Here is a 22,744-nt window from a genome sequence, read left to right as displayed (position 1 = left end):
AAGAAAAGCTAGGAAACATGTCTTCTCACACACGGTGGTAGAATTAAGAAACAATCTCCCAGAAGAAGCAGTAGGCGCTGACTCAATAATTTAAAATCTCAGCTCAATAGATGTTTGCCAGCCCAGGGTACCAAGGGACCTTGAAGCCAAAGCAGGTAAATGAAAGTTAGGTTGCAAATCAGCCATGACCTCATCGAATGGTTGAACAAGTTCAAGGGCCTGGCCTACTCCTGTTCTTATATCCCTTGTAACTCATCTAATGAGTGGGCCATATCTGATTAAATCACTTCTAGTCAGGCAGAATCATGATTAAATGTTACATCTAGTTTGAGGTGGCAGATGATGTGTGCCTGGCAGACCAAATCCACGAAGGAAACTTGGTCGTGCTATGACAACGGTTTTGCAATTTGTATTTATTACAAGAAAATATGTGTACTAAATTCAGAAGTAATGAGTCCACCAAGGCCTTTAGAGATTTTTTAAAAATAAGTTAAAATATTTATTAACAAAAGGTTTCAAGCACATATGTACAACTGCAATTACTTACTACTATAACAAATCCTAAATTTCCTAATTGACCTGACTCCCAGTTACATGCTCCCTTCAATCAACAGTCAAAAGTAGCTTTTAGATTTAAAACAAACTCAGCAAGTTAGCACAGTACCCATTTGACAGTGGAGTTCCAAATGGTTTTTCTCCAACTCCAGTTACTTTGCAAAGCAGACTTATGCACAAATGGCTGGAGGCTTCTTAAAGGATGTTTCACTCATTCCTGTTAGACCTTACATGGCCTTCTCCACATAGCCTTTCATTCTCCTTTATATATGTTTCTCTCTTTTTATTATGTAAATTCTATTGTTCCATATGTCTTTGAAACTGTATCTCCCTTAGAGTATAAAACTTTCATGTTGCCAATATTGTTAGTAAGCTTTGGGAGAAAATAAACACACTGTTTGGCCTTGCTTATCTGACTAGTTGTAAACAGGCTGAGGTCCCTTTGAAATTCAACAATCTCTTGATTTATCAAAAAATGCAAATTCTTTTCACACCTTACATGCTAAACCAGCACCCATGTTTACTCATTAGCATGCCCAGCACATTCCTACACCTAGCTTCTTTTGATGATTTCAAACTTGCAGTCAACTTGACTCCAATTGTAATTAAATCACATAGACAGACCCAACTATATTTACCCCCATAAACCTACTTCACTATAAACCAAAAATATAATGAAAATTATTATACTTCATCACAAATTCCTGATCTGTTTTGTACTTCTGCCCCACCATTTATACCTCAACTTTTTTTAAAAATAGGTATTTGGCAGCTGCAAAGTACAATTATAAACATATTGGGAGACCTCTCTTTCCCCGGGACAGTTTCATAAGAAAGTGCGGCTTGACAGTGAAATGAGAATGGTGAGGGATACAAAGCGGTGATAGGTAGTCTTATCTGTTATGATCATGGCAGTATAAAGGCCACTTGAGGTGATAAGATCAAGAACGTGGCTATCTAATGTGTAGGAAAAATTGGAGTGTGGTTAAAGAAGAGAAGAAAAAAGTGGGCTGAAGTGAAGATTGAAATCCATGAAGGATGAGGAATAGCATAGTGAAGATGCTTTGGAAGGCTATTTTGGTAAGAAACTCGGGGTGACGTCTGGCAGGATGGTCTGTCTGTGTGATTTAATTACAATTGGAGTCAAGTTGACTGCAAGTTTGAAATCATCAAAAGAAGCTATGTGTAGGAATGTGTTGGGCATGCTAATGAATAAACATGGGTGCTGGTTTAGCATGTAAGGTGTGAAGGGAATTTGCATTTTTTGATAAATGAAGAGATTGTTGGTTTTCAAAGGGACTTCAGCCTGTTTACAACTAGTCAGATAAGCAAGGCTAAAGAGTGTGTTTATTTTTCCCCAAAGGTTACTAACAATATTGGCAACATGAAAATTTCATACTCTGATGGAGATACAGTTTCAAAGACTTAGGGAACAATAGAATTTACGTTTTAAAAAGAGAGAAACATATATAAAGGAGAATGCTAGGAAATGGGAAAGGAGAGGCAAGAAGAATGGAACAAAGTGAGCTGCTTGTCGTAAGTACCAGAGGAACATAGGAAGAAACCAAGATACAACATGTGTGGGGAACCAGAGATAGTTTAAATAAGGTATATGTGTACTTGGTTGTGTTAGGAATAAGGTATATTTTTAAGTAAGTTTAATTTGTATTTCTATATTTGCGGGTTAAAAGGATGAAACCTGAGTTTTTGTTTCACTTTAAAAGATGCCTGCATTTTAATGAGATTTTATGACTCTTGAAGGGGAGTCAAAACAAGGTCAAAAAGAAACTGCTGTTGCCTAGCAACAGGAGGCCCACACAGGAACTGAAAACAGTTTGAGTACGGTTGGTCATTCTGTTCTCAGTTGAAGGGAGCAGTTTAAGCCTCTGTTTAGCTGACATACTAGCATACAGAATGCTGAGGAAAATAAGTCTTAGAATCTTGGATGAGTTGATCTAAAGTTAAACTAATAGTGAATGTCAAGTGAATTCTCGATCTCAGGGGAGGTATCAAGTTGTGAGCAGTCTACTGGGAGAGGGAACTGCAGAGAGAGCAGATTTCCCAAAAGAACCGAAAGGTCACAAAGCCAAGGAATGAGACAGAAAGGAGGGGTCCCAATGAGACCTCCTAGTTAAAGGAAGAATGGGAGCCTGGAAAACGTCCTATTCTGTGGAAGTGAAAGTAAGAAGCAGAGAGGAAGGCTTCAAGCTCTAAGCTTAAAGGGAGAAAGTTGCAGCTTGCAGACTTCGAGCAATATAGGCTTGCGAGAAGCCAGAAGATCCAAGGAGACAACGAAAGGTCTGTAACTCTTCATTATGGGCATATAAAGCAGTGGTGTTCTGTTGGCACAGCTGAGCATATGAGAGAGAGTGCGTGGAAGAAAGCTTGAATGCACATGGCGGTCCATGGGGGCAGAGCATCAGAAGGAGAGTTCAAAACCCTGGAGGGTGGATCCTTGTGGAAGGTGTCAGAGAGAAAGCATTGTTTGGGAGAAGATTCCAAAGCGAGTTCTTGGAGAATGGAGATTAGAAACCTGCATATGAAAGACCGAGTTCAGTGAGACCGGTTGGCTCACGGTGAGACAAGCATCTGGGGGAGCTGATGAGAGATCCATAGCATCTGTTTGGGTGGCATCTGTTGCTTGGTTTCAGAGTGTGGTGTGCCTGACCACAGGTCATCTATTTGTTTACATGGACTGTGTCCTTACTGTGAATATGAGAGTATAAAGGTAGCTTTTGTAACTTGTATTATCCTTTCAAATCTGTAAAGGTATAGTTGTGGGTGAAGGGGTATTGTCATATAATTCATTTTTGGTTGCTTAATAAATGTTTTTTTGTGAAAAGTTCATTAGCTGACTCCCATGACTCTGTTCAGTTACCACTCTCCACGTATCTAAACAAAAAAATAAAAGGATCTATCAATCTGGGTTCCACCCTGGAATCTGACTTGACCAGCAGTAACATCAGCTGTGATCATGGCACATGGTGCTGTGCACACTGACATCACTAGGATAAAAGCAAAATGCTGCAAATCTGAAATAAAAACAGAAAATGCTGGAAAAACTCAGGTCTGGCCGCATCTGTGGAGAGAGAAACAGTTAACGTTTCGAGTCCGTATGACTTCAGAGCTAAGAAGTGGAAATGTGATGTATTTTATACTCTTTAAGAGGGGTTGGAGCAAAATAGAAGGTAAGGATAGGTGAGAGCTCAAGAAATTTGACAAAGATGTCATTGACACAGGACAAAGGGAGTGTTAATGATAGTGCTAAAGACTAAACTAGGTGTTGAGAAAAGTAAGGAAGCAGAACAAAGGTCAGCGCTCTGAACGCAAAACAAAAACAAGTGACCGATGGTCTTGTGTCTGGGGGTGGGGGTGTTGGGGAAAGTATTAAAAAAAATAAATAAAAATAAATAAATTTAAAAATGGCTTAAAAAGGGATAAAGATGGAGGAGAGAGTTCATGGTCTGAAGTTGTTGAACTCTATGTCAAGTCTGGAAGGCTATGAAGTGTTTAATCGGAAAATGAGGTGCTGTTCCTCCAGTTTTCGTTGGGCTTCACTGGAATATTGCAGCAGGCCAAGAATGGGCATGTGGGCATGATGTCCGTTCTTGTCCTACTTCCATGTTCCAGTGAACCCCAACGAAAACTGGAGGAACAGCACCTCGTCTTCCGATTAGGCACTTTACAGCCTTCCGGACTTGACATAAAGTCCAACAACTTCAGACCATGAACTCTCCTCTCCATCTTTACCCCTTTTCAATCCAATTATTTATTTACTATTTCATTTATTTATTTATTTTCATCCTTTTTCCCTGTCTCACTTGTTTTTAAATTTTGCTTGCATAGAGTTTTGCTTTCACACTTGTTCTGCTATTAACACGTTCTGCTATCTTACCTGTCTGCCACTAGAAGCACCTTCTTTAGTCCTGAACACTACCATTAACACTCCCTTTGTCCTGTGTGCATGGCATCTTTGTCAAATTTCTCTTAAGCTCCCATGTATTCTCGAGTTTCTATTTTGCTCCATCTGCTCCACCCCCTCTTAAACAGTATAAAATCCATCACATTTCTGCTTCTCTTTCGCTCTGAAAAAGAGTCATATGGACTAGAAATGTGAACTCTGTTTCTCTCTCCACAAATGATAGCAGATCGTCTGAGCTTTTCCAGCATTTTCTGTTTTCTGATATCACGGGATTTGGGCAGGGAAGATCACCGAGTAAAGCCAAGTGGAGAAGCTTTGGTGAGGGCAAAGGTTGTTGCCACCAGTGAATCAAGCATCGGTCAAAGCCAGGATATCAGTGTGATAGTCCACAATGAGGTTGTGGTGTGTAATGGCCTCAGGTGTTACTGAGCAACTGCAGAAGAGCAACTAGTTGGAGTACAGCCTGAGAAGAGACCGGGGAGCCAGGGGAGATTAAAAGGAAAATCTAAGAAAGCAGTGCAGATTTCCTCCTCTTTTTTCTCTGCTGCTTCTTGCTTCCTGCTCTTCTGCTTTTGTTCCTTCCATCTTCCCTCCTCTTCTCCCATTCTTATTCCCGTTGAAGTATCTCCTTGTGGAGAAATCCTCTGTTTATCTCTAACCTGTTTTCTGATCTTCCATTTCCTCCTGTCCTAAAGGTATGACTTCTTTTTGTGAATGGTGCAAGAATGTATATTGCTCTTTGATAGCTCACCCAAGCTACCATTCATTTGTGAGCATTAGTAATGAGTGTAGACAGGCTACATTACCGCATGAGGAATTGCAGCCAAATTAGGTTCCATTCTCCCCCAGTGTTTCTACGCACATGTTTATGGGATAGCAAGTAAGAACTCTTGACCTACCAGTCTGCCCCACCCTCTTTCCCCATTGTGTATGCTGAGATGAATTGGATTACACTTAACACAACTTCACTTAGCTGGAGATCAAGCCTGGGATATTCTTGTCTGTGTAACTTAGTGTTTCAATGAACAGTTTCTTTACTTTCTGGGCCTTGATGTTCAGAAGTGCAATTTCAATATTAAATTTTATGCTACCAGTGATTGTAATTTAGTTTAAGAAATATTCGCCTGGCTATTTTATTAACTTGCAATATCTTAATTCCATTTAGGTTCCAGAGTATTTGCACCATGTTAATAAACGCTTGGAGGAAGAAGCAGATCGGGTTATCACTTACTTGGATCAGAGCACACAGTAAGTACAACTTTTGAAGAATTTTATGTAGTCATTGCATCTCTGATGTACTGTATAATGATGTACTGCCAGTCAGTCTAACCTCAGTGATGGGAAAACTATTGGAAGCAATTCTGAGGGACAGAATTAACCTACACTCGGAGAGGCAGGGATTAAACAAGGACAGTTAGCATGGTTTTGTTAAGGGGAGGTCATGTCTGACCAATTTGATTGAATTTTTTGAAGAGGTGACCAGTTGTGTAGATGAGGGCAATGCATTTGACGTAGTCTACTTGGACTTCAAGGCTTTTGATAAGGTCCCGTATAGGAGACCAATAACGAAGATAAGAGCCCATGGGATCCAAGGCAAATTGGATCCAGAATTGACTGAGTGGCAGGAAGCAGAGGGTGATGGTCGAGAGGTGTTTTTTGTGATTGGATGCCTGTGTCCAGTGAGGTTCCACGTGGATCGGCATTGGGCCCCTTGCTGTTTGTGGTATGTATATAAACGATTTAGACTTGAATGTAGGAGGGTTCATCAGTAAGTTCGTGGATGACACAAAAATTATTGGGGTGGTAAATAGTGAGGAGGATAGCCTTAGATCACAGGAGGATATAGACGAGCTGGTCAGATGGGCTGATCATGGCAAGTGGAATTTAATCCAGTTAAGTGTGAGGTGATGCACTTGGGCAGGATAAACAAGGCACAGGAATACACGATGAATGGTAGGACCCTGGGAAGCATCGAGGATCGGAGGGACCTTGGTGTGCATGCCCACGGTCCCTTAAGGTAGCGGGACAGATAGATAAGGTGATTTGGCATATGGGACATTTGCCTTTATTAACCAAGGCATAGAATATAAGAGCAGGGAGGTTATGCTGGAACCGTATAAAACGCTGGTTCGGCCACAGCTAGAGTATTGCGTACAGTTCTGAAATCCGCATCATAGGAAGGATGTGATTGCACTAGAGAGAGTGCAGAGGAGATTTACCAGGATGTTGCCTGGGCTGGACAGTTTTAGTTATGAGGAGAGATTGGATAGACTGGGGTTATTTTCCCTAGAATAGAGGAGATTGAGGGGGAACATGATTGAGGTGTATAAAATTATGAGGGTCATAGATAGGGTAGACAGGAAGGAACTTTTCCCCTTGGTGAAGAGATCAATGACCAGGAGGCATAGATTTAAGGGAAGGGGCAGGAGGTTTAGAGGGGATGTGAGGAAGAATTTTTTCACCCAGAGGTTGATGGGAATTTGGAACTCACTGCCTGAAAGGGTGGTAGAGGCAGAAACCCTCATAACATTTAAGAAGTATATGGATGTGCACTTGCGATGCCATGGCATACAAGGCTATGGGCCTAGTGCTGGAAAGTAGGATTAGAATAGTTAGGTACTTGTTTGACCAGCGCAGACTCGATGGGCCGAAGGGTCTTTTTCTGTGCTGTAGACCTCTATGACTCTATAACATAAGCATTGCGAGAAGGTTTGATGCAGGCAACCATTTGGTTCATTTTATCTTGACCTTCCAGAATGCCAACTCATTGTCTTCACATTACAGTAGCCATTGTTTCATGCATGAATCCAGTGTTTTGGCTTCAGATACCTTTGCTGTAACTTGCTCCAACTGTTCTTCACCCTCTGTGCAGAAATTCTCTTGACAACTGTCCTAAACTTGACATTTGGAGCACCAAACACACATCTGTGGTATTACATTTGATTGAAATAAAAGTATATTAACTATTATTTTAATTTATATGCAAGATGTGACTTGGACGCTGAGCAGTTGGTATAAAGGCTTTTGACTGGGGCTGGTGCAAATTGTAATCATTCTACATAATTTCAATGTGCTTCATTCTGAAATTTGGCTGAAAGATGACACAAATGTAACTACTAATGTTTGATACTTGCTGTGACAGTGACCAGTTGACTATCAGGATTATTTTTTGGGCATATATCCATCTGACACAGAAAGGATTGGGGAACATGAAATAAAAACAGAAAATGCTTGAAATAGCCAGCAAGTCTGGCAGCATCTGCGAAGAGAGAAAAAAACTTAATGTTTCAGGTCCATGACTTTTCACAGAATTGGAAAAGTTGGAAATGTAATAGGTTTTAAGCAAGTGAAAGTGGGGAGGGTGGGAAGAACAAAATGGGGAAAGGCCTGTGATGGGATTGGAGAACAATAGATAGTTAGGCACTATCTACTGAAAAAGTAATAATTTAGATATTATGCTTGAGATCTTTTAGTCAGATTGTTTCTTAACCAATTTACAATTTTTGGTTATCGGGTTGAGTTTGGGCAATGCTAATATTTTGAAGGAGCCTATAGAATTTTTCCAGTCTACTTAATAAAAATAGGAATGGGAGTAGCATTTAGCCCCTCAAGCCTGCTTGCCCATTCAAAAAGACCATGGCTAATTACCTCAGTTACACCTTCCAGTACTCTCACTATATCTCTTGATTCCCTTAGTATCCAGAAATCTGTTAGTGTCTGACTTGAATAGACTTAACAACTGAGCATCCATAGCTCTCTGGGGCAGAGAATGCCAAAAGTTCACAATTTTTGAGTGAAGAAATTTCTCCTCCTCCTCATTTCTAAATAAACAACTTCTTCTGAAACTGACCCCTAGTTCTAGATTTTCCAGCCAGGGAAACATCTTCCCAGCATCTGCCCTGTTAATCCTCTTAAGAATTTAATATGTTTCAATGAGATCATCTCTCATTATTCCTTCGGGGAATGTATGATCATGGCAAATTATGAATTAATTATTTAATTGTGCCATTGCTTATCTGCCATATCTTTTTATTTTCATATATTTAATCTAGTTTGCCAATCTACCTTGATTAACTTGGCCCTCATACCTATGTAACCTGTTTTGTTCCGATTTAAGACTCTAGTTTTGTAACTCAAACTTGATACAAAATTCATCATATTATGACCACACTTTCCCAGAGACTCCTTTACTACAAGGTTACTAATTAACTCCATTTCATTGCATAATAAATGACCCCCACATTTCTTTCTGCCCTTGTATCCTTGTTTCACTCAGCTGATTCTGCATCTTGATTTTCTGAGTTCTGATCCATTCGCTCTACTCCCCTTTTTATCCCATTATTAATTATGGTAGCAATCCTCCTCCTCTTCCATTTTGACTATCTCTTCTAAAGATCAAGGATCCTGGAATATTTAATTCCCAACATTGACCAATCTGCAACTGTCTTCATAATGGCTATTAGATCAAACAAATTTATTCCTAGTTGTGCCATCAATTCATTTATTTTGTTGTGAATGCTATGTGCATTCAGACAATAATGCCTTTGGCTTGATTATTTTTCCTTCTCCTTAGTCACTAATGCCCTATTAAACTATTTATGCTCTTTGTCCCTTACTGAAACTCCTTCCTTGCCACTCTTTCTGCCATGCAGTTAACTTTCTAATTTCTTTGTCCCTGTGCCTTTTTGCATGTGGTTCAAATAACAATCCAGAATTTATTCAGTGAAATTTTGCATTTTAATATCAACTCTAGCTCCTCATGCTCTCTCAGCAGAAGCTGAGGTGAGGTGACTGCCCTTGACATCAAAGCGCATTTGACCAAGTATGCCATCAAGGAGCCCTTGCAAAACTGGATTCACTGGGAATCAGGGGGGAAAACTCACCACTGGTTGGAGTCATACCTAGCACAAAAGAAGATGATTGTGGTTGTTAGAGGTCAGTCATCTCAGCTCCACATGGAAATGTGCGAGGACATCACTGCAGGAGCTCCTCAGCGTAGTGTCCTCTGCCCAACTATCTTCAGTTGCTTCATCAATGAGCTTCCTTCCATCATTAGGTCAGAAGTGGGAATGCTTGCTGATGATTACACAATGTTCACCATTCATGACTCCTCAAATGCTAAAGCAGTCCATGTCCAAATGCAGCAAGACCCGGACAATATTCAGGCTTGGGCTGACAAGCCAGCAGTGTAATGGAATACTCCCCGCATGCCTGGATGAGTGCAGCTCCCGCATGCTCAAGAAGCTTGAAACCGTCCAGGACAAAGAGGTTCACTTGATTGGCACCATATCCACAAGCATTCACTTTCTCCATCACTGATGCACAGTAGCAGCAGCATGTACCATCTACAAGATGCACTGCAGAAATTCACCAAGGCTCCTTAGACAGCACATTCCAAACCCATGACCACTACCATCTAGAAGGAAAAGTGCAGCAGATAGATGGAGACAGCAACACCTGGAAGTTCCCTTTCAAGTCACTCACCATCCTGACTTGGAAATGTATCGCCGTTCCTTCACTGTCGCTGGGTTAAAATCATGGAACTCCCTTCCTAACAGTGCTGTGAGTGTACCTACACCAAATGGAGTGCAGTGGTTCAAGATGGCAGCTCACCCACCACCTTCTCAAGGCCAACTAGGAATGGGCAATAAATGCTGGCCCAGCCAGCGAAGCCCACATCCCGTGAGGGAATAAAAAATCATTCCTTGTTCAACCTATACTGATGCTTCCTGCATGTACAATGACATCTGGATCCTACCCCTCCCAATACAAGTTCTTCTCGAGCCACAAGAGATTGTCCTTAAAACCCCGGCATTAGGCAAGCAACACAACCATTAGAACTCCTGGTTGCAGCTGCAGAGAATGGCACCCATTTCCCTTATCTGACTCTCCCATTTTGCTATTTTTTTCCTTTTTCATTTCCTTCTTGACTAGCTTTCTATACCTTTGTTATTTGCTCATCTACCTGCAAACTGCCCTCATCTGCGCAGGCAGCAAGAACCTCATACTTGTTGGGTAAGGGAAGAAGTTGAGATTCTTCCAGCACTGTACCTGGGACCCCCTTATCTGCCTGATTTCAGTCACCCCCTCCTGTTTATGATCATGAACCAGACCTGCACTACTACCTAACCTAAGGGGTGTGACTTTCTCCTGGATAAAAGTGCCCAGGTAATAATCTCTCCCTGATCCCCTGCAATACTTGCACCTTGGACTCCAGCTCAACAATTCTGAGCTGCAGAGATGAAGATGCAGACAATTACTGCAGGTATGGTTGTCCAGATTGCAGTGCCCTTCACCAAGTCTCACATGCTGCAGTTGCAGCACACTACTGCACACTCATCCCTATCTCAGTTTGCTTTATCTATTTAATTAAGATTTGTGTATTTAATCAATTTGACTTCATTTTTATTTCTAAACAAATTACTTAATCTGGTTTAAAGTTATAGTTAGATTAGTTATGAGTTAGATCAAAGTTGTAGGTAGATTAACCTGAATGCTTCATGTAAACTGGGATCCTACCCCTTCTTGTGCTGTGATGTCAGTGATTTTCTTTTCATGCTGTACCTCCCACATGAACCCCTGCTCTGCCATGCTTCCGTCTAAATACCTAGGGCACTTTTGGTGCGACTCTCTCTCCCAACTCTCTCCTTGGGCTTAAAAAAATAGATCTTTGACTACAAAATGGAAATTGCAGGTACTAAACTATTTTTGCTTTCTTTGATCTGTGTTTTATTTTCAGGAAGCCTCTAATAGCTACAGTGGAAAAACAACTTTTAGGTGAACATTTACCAGCCATTCTTCAGAAAGGTAACCTGGATGCAAAAATTAAGTGTTGTGTGTGTTTAACAGCATAGTTTTACACCAATAAGCTTTAATCAAAATTATTTGTTCATTCTTTCCTTGGAGCTTGACAATAAAATATCAATAGTGAGTTGAAGCTTAGATTTGTATCAGTTAGTTTATTCCATGATGGAAATTTTGATTTTGCAATGTTTCTGCATTTTTGTCCCATCCCAAAACAAACAATTATTCTTAAAACCCTGCAGGTTTAAACAGTCTTCTGGATGAAAACAGGATACAAGATCTCTCTCTTCTTTATCAACTTTTTAGTAGAGTTCGAGGTGGAGTACAGGTTCTTCTGCAACATTGGATTGAATATATAAAGGTATATTAAGTTTGTTTCTTGGCACAGTAGTTAACCCCCAGTAACTTTGTGAATTTAAAAAATGCAAGTTGCCTACACCATTTTCTTTAATAACTTGCAACAGTTAGAAGGTGTTTTGAAAGTTTCTAATCGCCAACTAATTTGTTGGTCAAGCTTACAATACTAAACTTGTTTTTTCCAAGAACAAAATACCGTGGATGCTGTAAATCTGAAATAAAAACAGGAAATGCTGGAAATACTCAGGTCTGGCAGCATCTGTGCAGAGAGAAATGGGGTTAATGTTTCGGTTTGTGACTTTTCACCACACTATGCATATACAATGACTGATAAGTCAACTAACACCCCATAAGTCTCGTTCAATTGCCCACTTCTTCCCTATCTTGCACCCACTTCCCTAGGGGACAGTTCGTGCCCACCTATGGAATACAACAGCCTCCAATTTTTGCCTACACCATGCATTACCTTGCATTTTTCTGTAATTAACTACACCTTAGTTGAAAATTCTGTCCATCTCGCTCTGAAACTTTAGATTGCTCTGAGTCCACAATGCCCCTTGGCTTTTTATCTTCAGTAGGCTTTGTACTGAGACTGTGTTTACAGGGCATATGTGCATACCACAACAGAGTAAATCCTAGGTTACTCAGTTACTCTTGTCCACCTAGCTTCCTTTATGGCTGGTGTAATCCAGCTGTGCTGTCAAAAATCTTTTTGCATGCTAGTGCTAACTTCCATGGACAAACATGCACTTCATCTATGAGCTGAAATATGATCTTGTGTGCATCATATGAGGAGCAATGTTCATTGGATGAACAGTAATACTACTTTTTTGATGAGACAAGTAACACTCTGATCGGTATATTTTAAACTACAAATCAGGTTCATTAAAAAACTAGATTGGGCAAAGCAAAAGTTTAAAAAGTTAAATAGATAAGTCAATGTTTCTTAATTAACTTGGAATCTGTTACATAATAAAACTTATCAAAGTGCTGTCAGCTCTCTAGACTTGCACTTTGCTTTGGGCTAAAGTAAAAGGAGTGATGTTAAGCCTATACATGGAGGGAGAGCATGAGCTTTGGTTTGCCATAGCAAAAAATGGGCACATACGATGGGCCGAATAGCCTTTTTGCAGTAAACCTCTGTGATTCAAAGTTGGATATTCATGGTGTGCTCCTAAAACCCAGCTTGAGAGCTGGCTTGGCAAACAGAAAAATCACAATATTAAAAAATTTTAATACTGGCAGGCAGTTATACTTGCTCTTTACTTTAAAGCTTAAACAAAGGTCATGGAAGACCAAAAGACTATCTCACAATTTAGCAAGGCTGTTGAATCATAAATTTTGAAGGTAGATATGTGGTTTGACAGGTGTTCTTTAACCATGCTTACACATGTGAAACAGAGACAACGTCAGAGAAATAATTCCTTTACCTTGTTCCTTGCTCCCACCCCACCATGGTGAGCTGGTCAGCATCACTTTTACTGGGCAATTGAAAAGCCGATTAATGTACTAATTGTTGGTGAGCAACAGTAATTATCTGTAACAGGAGTGAATTTTACATCTGACACTCATTAAGTCCACCTTAATAAATGTAGCTCATCTTTGAAGTAGCATTGTAAATGACAAATAATATTTATTTCATGCTCATGCAGATGGCTTTCATCAAGCTTTCCAGCTAATAGCATCAGCTGATAAAATTCCATGAGGAAATACTAAAAATACAGTTTTCTATGATTTGAAATGACAGGTCAATCATTGATCCAGCATCATGATGTGTTTTTCTTATGACAGTTACTAATCCACATTTTATTGTTGATACCCACTGACTTTAGCTTGTCAAGGCGTTTCTTGAGCAATATCAAAGGTCTTTTGACAACAGTGATATGCTGTCATATTGTGCCCCTCACCTGTTACTAGTAATTTGGGATTTAATCTTTTCAAAACTGTCTGAGGCTAGTCCAATGTAACCTTTCTAAAACTGTTATTTTACACTTGGTGCATGTATTATATTTTGCCTCTGATTTTTGATTCTCTAGACCTTCTGAGGTCAGACCACAGATTCAGTAGATTCAGTAGTTGCCAGGTTGACTTTTCTTTAATAATGGTAGCTCATTTCAATGTTTCCAGCCTATTGGAATATCCTCTGTTTGTTAGCATTCAATGGCATATAAGCTTGTGAAAAATAGATACAATACCATGGGATGCTTCCAGTTCATTCATTCATTAAGGTATTCATTCATGTCAACCTTCCTAAAAATATCTAATTCTCAAACAATATTTTAGAGTCTGCATGATAAATGTTGACTTTAGAATGGAAAGTTTGTTCATGGCCTTTTTGGCAAAAATTTGAGAAGTAGTTATGTGGCGTGTTAGCCAAAATAACATACATGATTTATTTGGCATTTTAATGTAAAAAAACATTTCAGGGCAGTTTAGAGAGACATAATCAAAAAGTGGACCATCAGCCAAAAAAAGTGTGTGTCTAAATGTTTTGTTACCGATGGGTTTTAAAGGGAGGTGACAGAGATTGAGTTGGAGGTTTTTAGAGAAGATTTGCAGAGCCTTGCATAGTGGCAGCTGAAATCATGACTGTCAATAATGTAGTGACAGCATAGGGTAATTCACAAGAGGCTAGAATCAGATAAACAGCGTGTTCGGGTAGGGAATTGTAGGGCTTGAAGTTAGAGATGGTTGGTCTGAGCCCCTCTAGAGTGTTAAAGGACAGTGGGTGATGGTGGCGGGGGAGACTTGGTGCCGGATGAAATACCAGCAAGCTAACATTTTTGGAGGGGAGAGTTGGGGAGGTTGGCCAGGGGATCTTGGAGTAGTTGGATCTGGAGGTGGAGAAGATGTGAATGAGGTTTTCAGCAGCAGATGGGTTAAGGTCGGTGATGTTATGGAGGTAGAAGTTGGTGGTTTTTGTAATGAGGAGGATATGGGATTCGGTGTCCACCTATGGATTCAGTAGGATGTTTAAGTTGAGAGCAGTCTCATTCAACCTGAGAACATGGCTGGGAGGGGGAATGGAATTGTTGCATTTCTTAATCATTCTTCCCTTCCCAACTCCTCCTCCCACCCCCCCTAATGTTCTGTATTCTTATAGTTACATTCACTTTCACCAGCTGAGCTTAGCAACTTCCATAATTTTTAATGACATTGTAATTACTGGTTACAATTAATGGACCCAGTTAACCCACTTGATTTTTGAATGCCAATTGCCTATACGGTGCATCTAATGTAGATCCCTACCCATTATCTGGTTAATATTATAATGTGCTGTATCCTGGTTCTTCTGGTCGTTCTCCAGATTCAACCCTGCCCCATCTAGTTTAAACCTTGAGGTCGTTTCAATGTTTATTATGGGTCTGCTACTGCCAGTCATTTAAAAATGGAGCATGTTGCCCTATGTCAGGTTTGGTTATTCTGTGCCATTTGGCTAGTCAATTATTTCCATGTTAAACCTTCTTGTTTGTTTCAACTTCTTTGCTTAGCTTTGCAACTATACCTGAGATGTTGTCTCATTTCATCCATCTGTGTAATAGTTGAGTGTACTCAAATAATTGATTCCAGCTTTAGCTATGAGGAGAAACTAGAGAATTTTTTTCTCTGCTGGATCAGAAAAGATTAAGGTGAAATCTGTTGGTGTTCAAACTTTTATAAAAGGTTTCGATACAGCCTGTAGACAAAATCTGGTTGGTAATTCAGTAACTTGAGGACACAAATGTTAAAAGAATAAAGGCAGACGTTAGGGGTCTTTTTTTACAGATTGTTAGGATGTGGTTATTTTACTAAAACAATGATGACATCAGAATCTAGTAGCTTTCGGAAGGGATGTGGGTAAATATTTGGAAAATATATATTTTTAAAAGATAAAGGCATGCTCACCCAATCCAGCTTATCCTGTCTTCTGAGTCTGTGTGGATTCGTATTGATAGCAGTTCTGGAGAGGTGTGAACCAGTTGGTTCTGACCTAAGGACATCAGCATAGGATACATTATGGTGTGGTTTAGTCATCGGGAGAAACTACCCTGATGGCCTTGTTAAAAGACCTGAGCAGTTGGAGTGCTTTACTTGAGTTATCCTGGGTCCCTGCTATTTATTGCTATTCACTGATTCCGGCTGAAAAGAGCCCATGTGTGAGCATTAAGAGAGAATGGGATTTAATGTCCACATTTCAACAGACTTAACATTTGCTGTTGTCTGTAGAATGGTCACTTCAGCAAAGTGTTGAAGGGCTGCAAGGAACCTGGTACCCTGGCAAGAATTTACATGTTGAAGCAAGGGAAATTGGGAGGACACTGTTTAAATCCTGATTGCTGCTGCCAGATATTTGTCACTGCTAAATGGTGTAGTCATGTAACTATTTCCAATTACAGTTAGTCTTCCTCAGAATTTTGATTAAAGTTGGTTAATTTTTTTATTCCTCAGACCTTTGGCAGTACAATAGTAATTAATCCTGAAAAAGATAAAACGATGGTTCAAGAACTGTTAGATTTCAAGGACAAAGTGGATCACGTAGTAGATGTCTGCTTCCTGAAGAATGAAAAATTTGTCAATGCAATGAAAGAAGCCTTTGAAACCTTCATAAACAAACGACCTAATAAACCAGCTGAACTAATAGGTATGGATAATAGTTTTTGGTAGAAATTAAGTAGAGGGTTATACCACCTGATAATTTGAAAAGTTTTAATTTTTAAACTGCTGCCCTGACTTGTATATTTCACAATCTTCACAGTCTTTACATTGAAGAGGTGCAGTTGCACTATCAGAGAATAGTAGATTGGAAGATGCGGTATAAAATTCCTGTCCTTCTAAAACAGTATATTACTGGACAAATCTCACACAATATCCTAGAGATCACAGGCAATATAAAACTGGTACATCCAGTGTGAATTTCCTGCTTTACACTTTATGACATTTGTGTCAAGCCTGAAAAAGCTTAAAGAAACAAAGGCATTCATTTAACACAGAAGCCACATAATATGTAACCTCTGATTCAAGAACAACTAAACTGATCTCACCCAGTGAGTCATCAGACAGTAGTCTGAAAGGCGCAGCCTGCATTAGCTGAATAGCTGAATAATTCTGGTGTAATATCACGTGACTCACTTAAGTTGGAAGATGTTATTTTGTCACCTTCAATATATTATATTTTAGATGACTAATTTAAAGTAATTGAATAATTCAAATTAATTTTTATTGTGCCATTGGACTTTGCCTTCTGTAGATTACAGTGATTGAGAGGATCCAAATTCTTCCCCTGATCGATCATACACTCTGCCCACCTACTTTCCTTCTCTCCCCTACCCAGTTGCACACTCTTTTGCCCTACTGTGCCACTCTTTATCCTAACTCTCACTGGAAAATTGTGTTGCTCTGCTTTTTTGAGAATCTGTTTAATTGTCTTCAAGATTTGGTGTTTTTATATTTAGTACCTTTTGCACTTTTGTTTGTTACAACTTTGGAGCATTTTTGTTGCACTGTGCCAGTGTGGTCTCTTAATAAATCAAAATGCTAGAGTTACAGTATCTTTATGACTATCTGCCCATGTTGTTTTTCATCTCCCCTCTCTCCATCCACTCTTTTTTCTCCCCATTTCTCCTTCCAGCTTCTCAGTATTGGTACTATCCAAAGATTTAGAAAGTTTTAAAACTTGCTTTCTAAAATATTAAAAGTACTTAAAATGCTTGTAGCATTTCAAAAGTATAAGCATTTGGAGGACTAAAATGCTAGTTCTTATTAGGAAACTAATGGAAGAGGACCCAGAATAAACCAGAGTAATTGAGTGACCAGAACTCCCTCCCTAACAGCACTGTGGGTGTACCTACATTACAGGAACCGCAGCAGTTCAGGAAGGCAGCTCACCATCACTACTTCAAGGGTAATTGGGGATGGGCAATAAATGCTGGCCCAGCCAGCGAACCCCACACCTCATGAATGAATTTTAAAAAAGAAACAGCGTAGTAGATTGAGCAGCATGTGGTATAAAGTTCCTGTCCTTCTAAAATAGTAGATTACCCTGCTAACAAAACCACTTGATTGAAGCCACTCACTCTTTTGCAACTGGCCCTTGTCCTGCCCTGCTAAAAGCAAACCTCTCCTGCTTTGGAGCCAATTTTAGAGGACTTAATCAGAGACAAGTGAACTTAAGAGTTAATTTCACAATGGCAGAAAACTGTGACATCAAAGTGTTACTGGAAATGTGTTCTTTGGTAAAAGTGTGCACTTGTGTGGTACTTGTCATATTAACTTGACATTCTATGGTGCTGCCCCTGGAGATAAATATCAGCTATAATTTTAAACTAAGTTGATGTGTTCTGTGTGTAACAGAAGTAGTTTGACCTCTGAGCTTTTCGGATATGGGGTGGGAAAGAGAAATGCACTAATTAGGGTGATTAGTTTAGTAAAAGTGAGTTAAAAGTTGAGTTAGACATTCGTGTATTCATTTTGTTGATTATGACTTTAAAACATTTATGGATGATTGTGTTGTTATCCTTGTTTGAGAATCTATTTTGTCTTTCAAGATTTGATGTTTATATGTTGGTGTTTTGAACCTTTACTTGTTACAATTTTTGAGCATCTTTGATGCGTTGTGCTGGTGTGGTCTCTTAATAATACAAAATGTTAGTGTTGCAATAATAGACTTTTCTGTTGGTCTTGTTATCCTGATTTATGTTAGGTGCTTTATTTATTCTGTGCTGTGATATTTCAGGTGAGCACTTATTTCTGCTGAAAGCATAACCCAGAGTAGTTTCTCAAAGGGAAATGGATGAATATTTGACAAGAATAATAATATAGTAAAGGTCAGTCGAATAGGACCAAGTTCTTTCAGAGACCTAACAGGTGCCTTGGGCCAAACAATGGCCTCCTTTGCTGTAAAATTCTTGGATTCTGTCTCGTCGTTTCTGCCCCTGATCTTTTGTGCATCTTCGCCCCACCATTGGCTGTGTACCTTCAGCAGCCTGGGCCCCACACAGAATCTAGAGTGGTTACTGCACAATAGGAGGCCATTTGGCTTGTTGTGTGTGTGCTGGCTCTCTGAAGGAGCAGTTCACTCCTGCATCTCCATGTAGCGCTGCACATTCTTCCTTTTCAGATAATCCAATTCCCTCTTGAATGCCTTGATTTCACCTGCCTCCACCACACACTCAGGCGGTGCATTCCAGACCCTAACCACTCGCTACATGAAAAAGTTTTCTGTTATGTTACCATTGCTTCTTTTGCCAATTACCTTAAATCTGTGCCCTTTTCCACCAATGGGAACAGTTTCTCCCTATCTTCTCTGTCTAGACCCCTCATTATTTTGAATACCTCTATCAAATCTTCCATCAGCCTTCTCTCCTCCAAGGAAAACAATTGCAACTTCTCCAGTCTGTCCAGGTAACTGAAATTCCTCACCCTTGGAACGGTTCTCATGAATTGTTTCCATACCCTCTCTAATGCCTTCACATCCTTTCTAAAGCCTGGTACCCAGAATTGAACGCAATACTCCAGTTGAGGCCAAACCTGTGATTTATACAAGATTAACATGACTTCCTTGCCTTTGTATTCTATGCCCTTATTGATAAAACCCAGGATGTCATATACTTTATTAACCCTTCAGCTGTCCTGCCATCTTCAATGATTTATGTACATACATACCTCGGTCCCTCTGCTCCTGCAGCCTCTTTAGAGTTGTACCCTTTATTTTGTATTGTGTCTCTGCATTCTTCCTACCAAAATGATTTACTTCACACAATTCTGCATTACATTTCATCTGCCACTTGTTCACCCATTTTACTAATCTATGTCTCTGGAATTCCCTTCCTAAACTTCCCTGCCTTGTCACAATCCTCTTCCCCTTTAAAACTCACCTCTTTGACCGGACCTTTGGTCAGTCTTCCATATATCCCCTTTTTTGCCTAATGTTACGATTCCCAGAGAGACCGATAACCTTTTTTTGAAATAGATGACTTTCCCCAAACAACCCAATGAAAATAACTGAAGGGCAATATTTCACTTTTTAAGAATTTTAATTAACTAAAATCAAAAGAATTAAAATATAGCTAACAGGCAAATGGTACATCAATTAAAATCAGGTAAATTTATTTAACTTTACACCACGCTTCTGGCAAATATATAACATTCAAGGGACGGTCTCAAAGTCACTCCTAGCTCTTCAGATGTTCACCACTCCCTGCTACTTCATGTCACGTGAAAACTTCCAGCATCCTTTGATAATTGTACCACTCTGTCCGAGCTTTACCAGATGCCATTATCATTAGCAGGCGCAGCTCAATGAACTCCCCTTTCCCTGAGGTCACAACAGTCTTGACAGCCCAGAATTCAGGAGATTCCTGTATCTGCCCTCTTTGAACATTTGGTGGACTGTTTTTCCCCACAGAGTTTTACTTCTCTCCATTATTTACTACAGAACAGAGAAGGCCTGTTCCTGGGAGAGTTCCAGTTGTCTCCTGTCTGCTTCTCAGCAGCAGCTTTTTTCCTCTGCCCTGTGAACTTCTGTGAGAGGTGCCAAAAACTATAGCTCACTTCACTGGCGTTCTATTTGGCTTTCTATCCCTTCTCAACTCATCCCCATGGCAATCTGAAGTCACATGGGCACTTCTACAAACTGGGCATTCAGCACCCCCTTTGCAGTTTTACTTGTTTTACTTTGATTTAAAGGGGCATTTTAAAACTTAATTGTCTGGTAATGTTCAGTGTTCATGACAGAGTACACCTATGAAGAATTTGGAATGCTTTTCTATGTTAAAGGCACCAAGTAAATGTGGGGGTACACATAACAGGAAAGATTGATAGGCTGAGTCTCTTTTCTCATTCAAAAAAGGAAGGCTTGGGTAAACGAATAGAAGACTTTAAAATTATGAAAGATTTTGATTGTGGATACAGAGAAAATCTTTCCTCTCGTGGGAAGGGCCTAACTTGAGGCTGTCAATATAAGATACTCACCAAGAAACCCAAAAGGAAATTCAGAAAAAATTTTATTCAGAGAGTGGTGAGAATGTGGAGCTTGTGTCCAGAGGGACTGGTTGAAACTATACTTTAGATGTATTTAAGGGGAAACAATACAAGTGTTTGAGGGAGAAGGAAATTGATGGTTGTGATGGTAGGCTTAGATGAGAAATGATGGGAGAAGGCTCGAGCGGAGTACAACAAGCGTGGACTGGTTGTGTGGGATGGCCTGTTCCTATGCCACATATCCCGTCCTATGTAAATAACAATTGTTTTTTAATGACTCATGGCTGCCGTGAGAACAGGTCTGTTTTGCTTTTAGAGCTGGTTATCTTCTGAATTGTATTTCTTTAACATCTGTATTATTTGAATGGCATTGTTTGGTAATACTTCTTGCACTGTCCAATTGTGAATTTGAAAGGTTGTCTTGTCTGAAGAAGTGGGTGACAGAGGGCATTTAACTTTTTGTCACTTACTGAAGGCTGCACTTTTTTTTTTGTTGATACTTGATGGTCTGGTCTTTTGAGATTTTACTTGCTGGATCTTCCTTTATCTAGTTTCTGTTTGTGCCTTGCCTGGGTTTAATTATCTTGTTTATCTTGAAAGTGGGAAATTTCCCTTTCATACTTTGGATACATCTGGTGTGGATGCGCTTTTCGTAGATTTGAAGTATGTTTATGTAGTGCCTGTCTGTTACTTGTAATTTAGTTGGGTGAAATACTGGGTGACCAGTTTAGGAGGGCCAGTGTCAGAGAACCCGTCATGTATAAGACTGTAAGAGATACTGAGGCTTGGAAGATTCTATATGTAGACCATTGTATCCATATGGCTGCATGATTGAGTGAAGAGTGCTATGCATAATAAATAAAACTATGGGTGTTAAATCTCATAGCTGCCTGTAATTGAGGCAGTTGCAGCTCTGAATAAACAGCTGATTCTGGCCAGAAGAATACAGTGAAAAATTTACTTCATTTGCATTCAGATATTTGGTTATTTAAGCTTGTGCCTTTTTTGCATTATGACTATGCAACAATTGGGACAAATAATGCGCTGAAGTTGATACTTTAGAGGTTTAATTTCTTCAGAGGGTATAAAATGATGGATGCTTGCTGATTACAAGCTGAAATTATATATTATGTTCTCTATTCAATAGATATTATTTTGGAGCACAGATTTGCAGGAATTAATGAGTGGTAACAACTTTCAAAAAACATGCCATTTGATTTTGAAACTTGTCCCCAAATCTGTTTTTGAATTGAGTAGACCTCAAATTGGCCTGTTTGGCTTGTCTGCCAAAAACACAATATCTCAGCTCATGAACAAAGAATGATTGCTTTGGCAAATTGCCAGTGGGCTGTGGTGCTTATGGGACGGTACTACATACTAATGCCTTCGGAGTAAAGATTTAAAAAAAAACGAAAATGTTAAGTTGTCGTTAACAAATTAGACAGGGTAATGCAATAGAAAGATATATATGGATTTTCAAAACCCTTTCAGTCGGGTGCTGCATTGTATGAGCTTAGGTCAGAGCAACTGGAGGCAGAGAATGCATAAACAAATGGATAGAAAACAAAGTGGGGGCTAAGTGTAGTGACACAGTCTGGCAAAAGGTAGGAAGTGATGTTCCACAGGGATTGGTGCCAGAACCAGCTGCTGTGGCTCACAATTTACATTAATGATTTAGTCTTTCGAATTGTAAGTATTTCAAAATTTGAGGACATCAGATTGAAGGGTGTAGTTAATACACAGGAAGAATGTGACAAGATCAGATATGACAGAAGCTTACAGAATGGGTGTGTAATTAGGTTAATTTCATTAAGGATAAGCCTGAGATGGTGCATTTTGTTAGGAAGACCACATATTGCTTGGATAATCCAAATGGATGGAAGCACAAAGGGACCTATGAGTGCAGATAGACAAATCACTAAAAGTGACAACACAGATTACTAAGGCCATTAAAAATAGCAAACCAAGCACTGGAGCAGTGGTTTTCAAACTGGGGCCTGTGAAAGAGGAAAGAGAGGAGTGATTTGATAGAGGCTTTTAAAATTCTGAAAGGGTTTGATTGGGTCAAGATAAAAAAGATGTTTCCAGTTGTGCAAGAGTCCAAAACTAGTGGTCTTAAGTATAAGCCAGTCACTAATAAATTCAGTA

The 22,744-nt window shown here is 39.6% G+C and overlaps 1 protein-coding gene across 1 annotated transcript in view; it reads left to right on the top strand.

Moving 5' to 3' along the window:
• Positions 1–22,744, top strand: part of cul4b (cullin 4B) — an 80,445-nt gene that overhangs the window by 30,001 nt on the left and 27,700 nt on the right. The window contains exons 8-11 of the mRNA XM_041195278.1: positions 5,643–5,725; positions 11,217–11,284; positions 11,524–11,642; positions 16,067–16,259. Of these exons, the coding sequence (XP_041051212.1) occupies positions 5,643–5,725; positions 11,217–11,284; positions 11,524–11,642; positions 16,067–16,259 (463 nt within the window). The remainder of the gene's footprint in view (positions 1–5,642; positions 5,726–11,216; positions 11,285–11,523; positions 11,643–16,066; positions 16,260–22,744) is intronic.

The sequence above is a fragment of the Carcharodon carcharias genome, chromosome 9 (genome assembly GCF_017639515.1).
Source record: "Carcharodon carcharias isolate sCarCar2 chromosome 9, sCarCar2.pri, whole genome shotgun sequence".
Lineage (NCBI taxonomy): Eukaryota > Metazoa > Chordata > Chondrichthyes > Lamniformes > Lamnidae > Carcharodon > Carcharodon carcharias.
The sequence above is the reverse complement of the archived record's forward strand: the minus strand, read 5'-3'. Positions and strand labels throughout refer to the sequence as shown.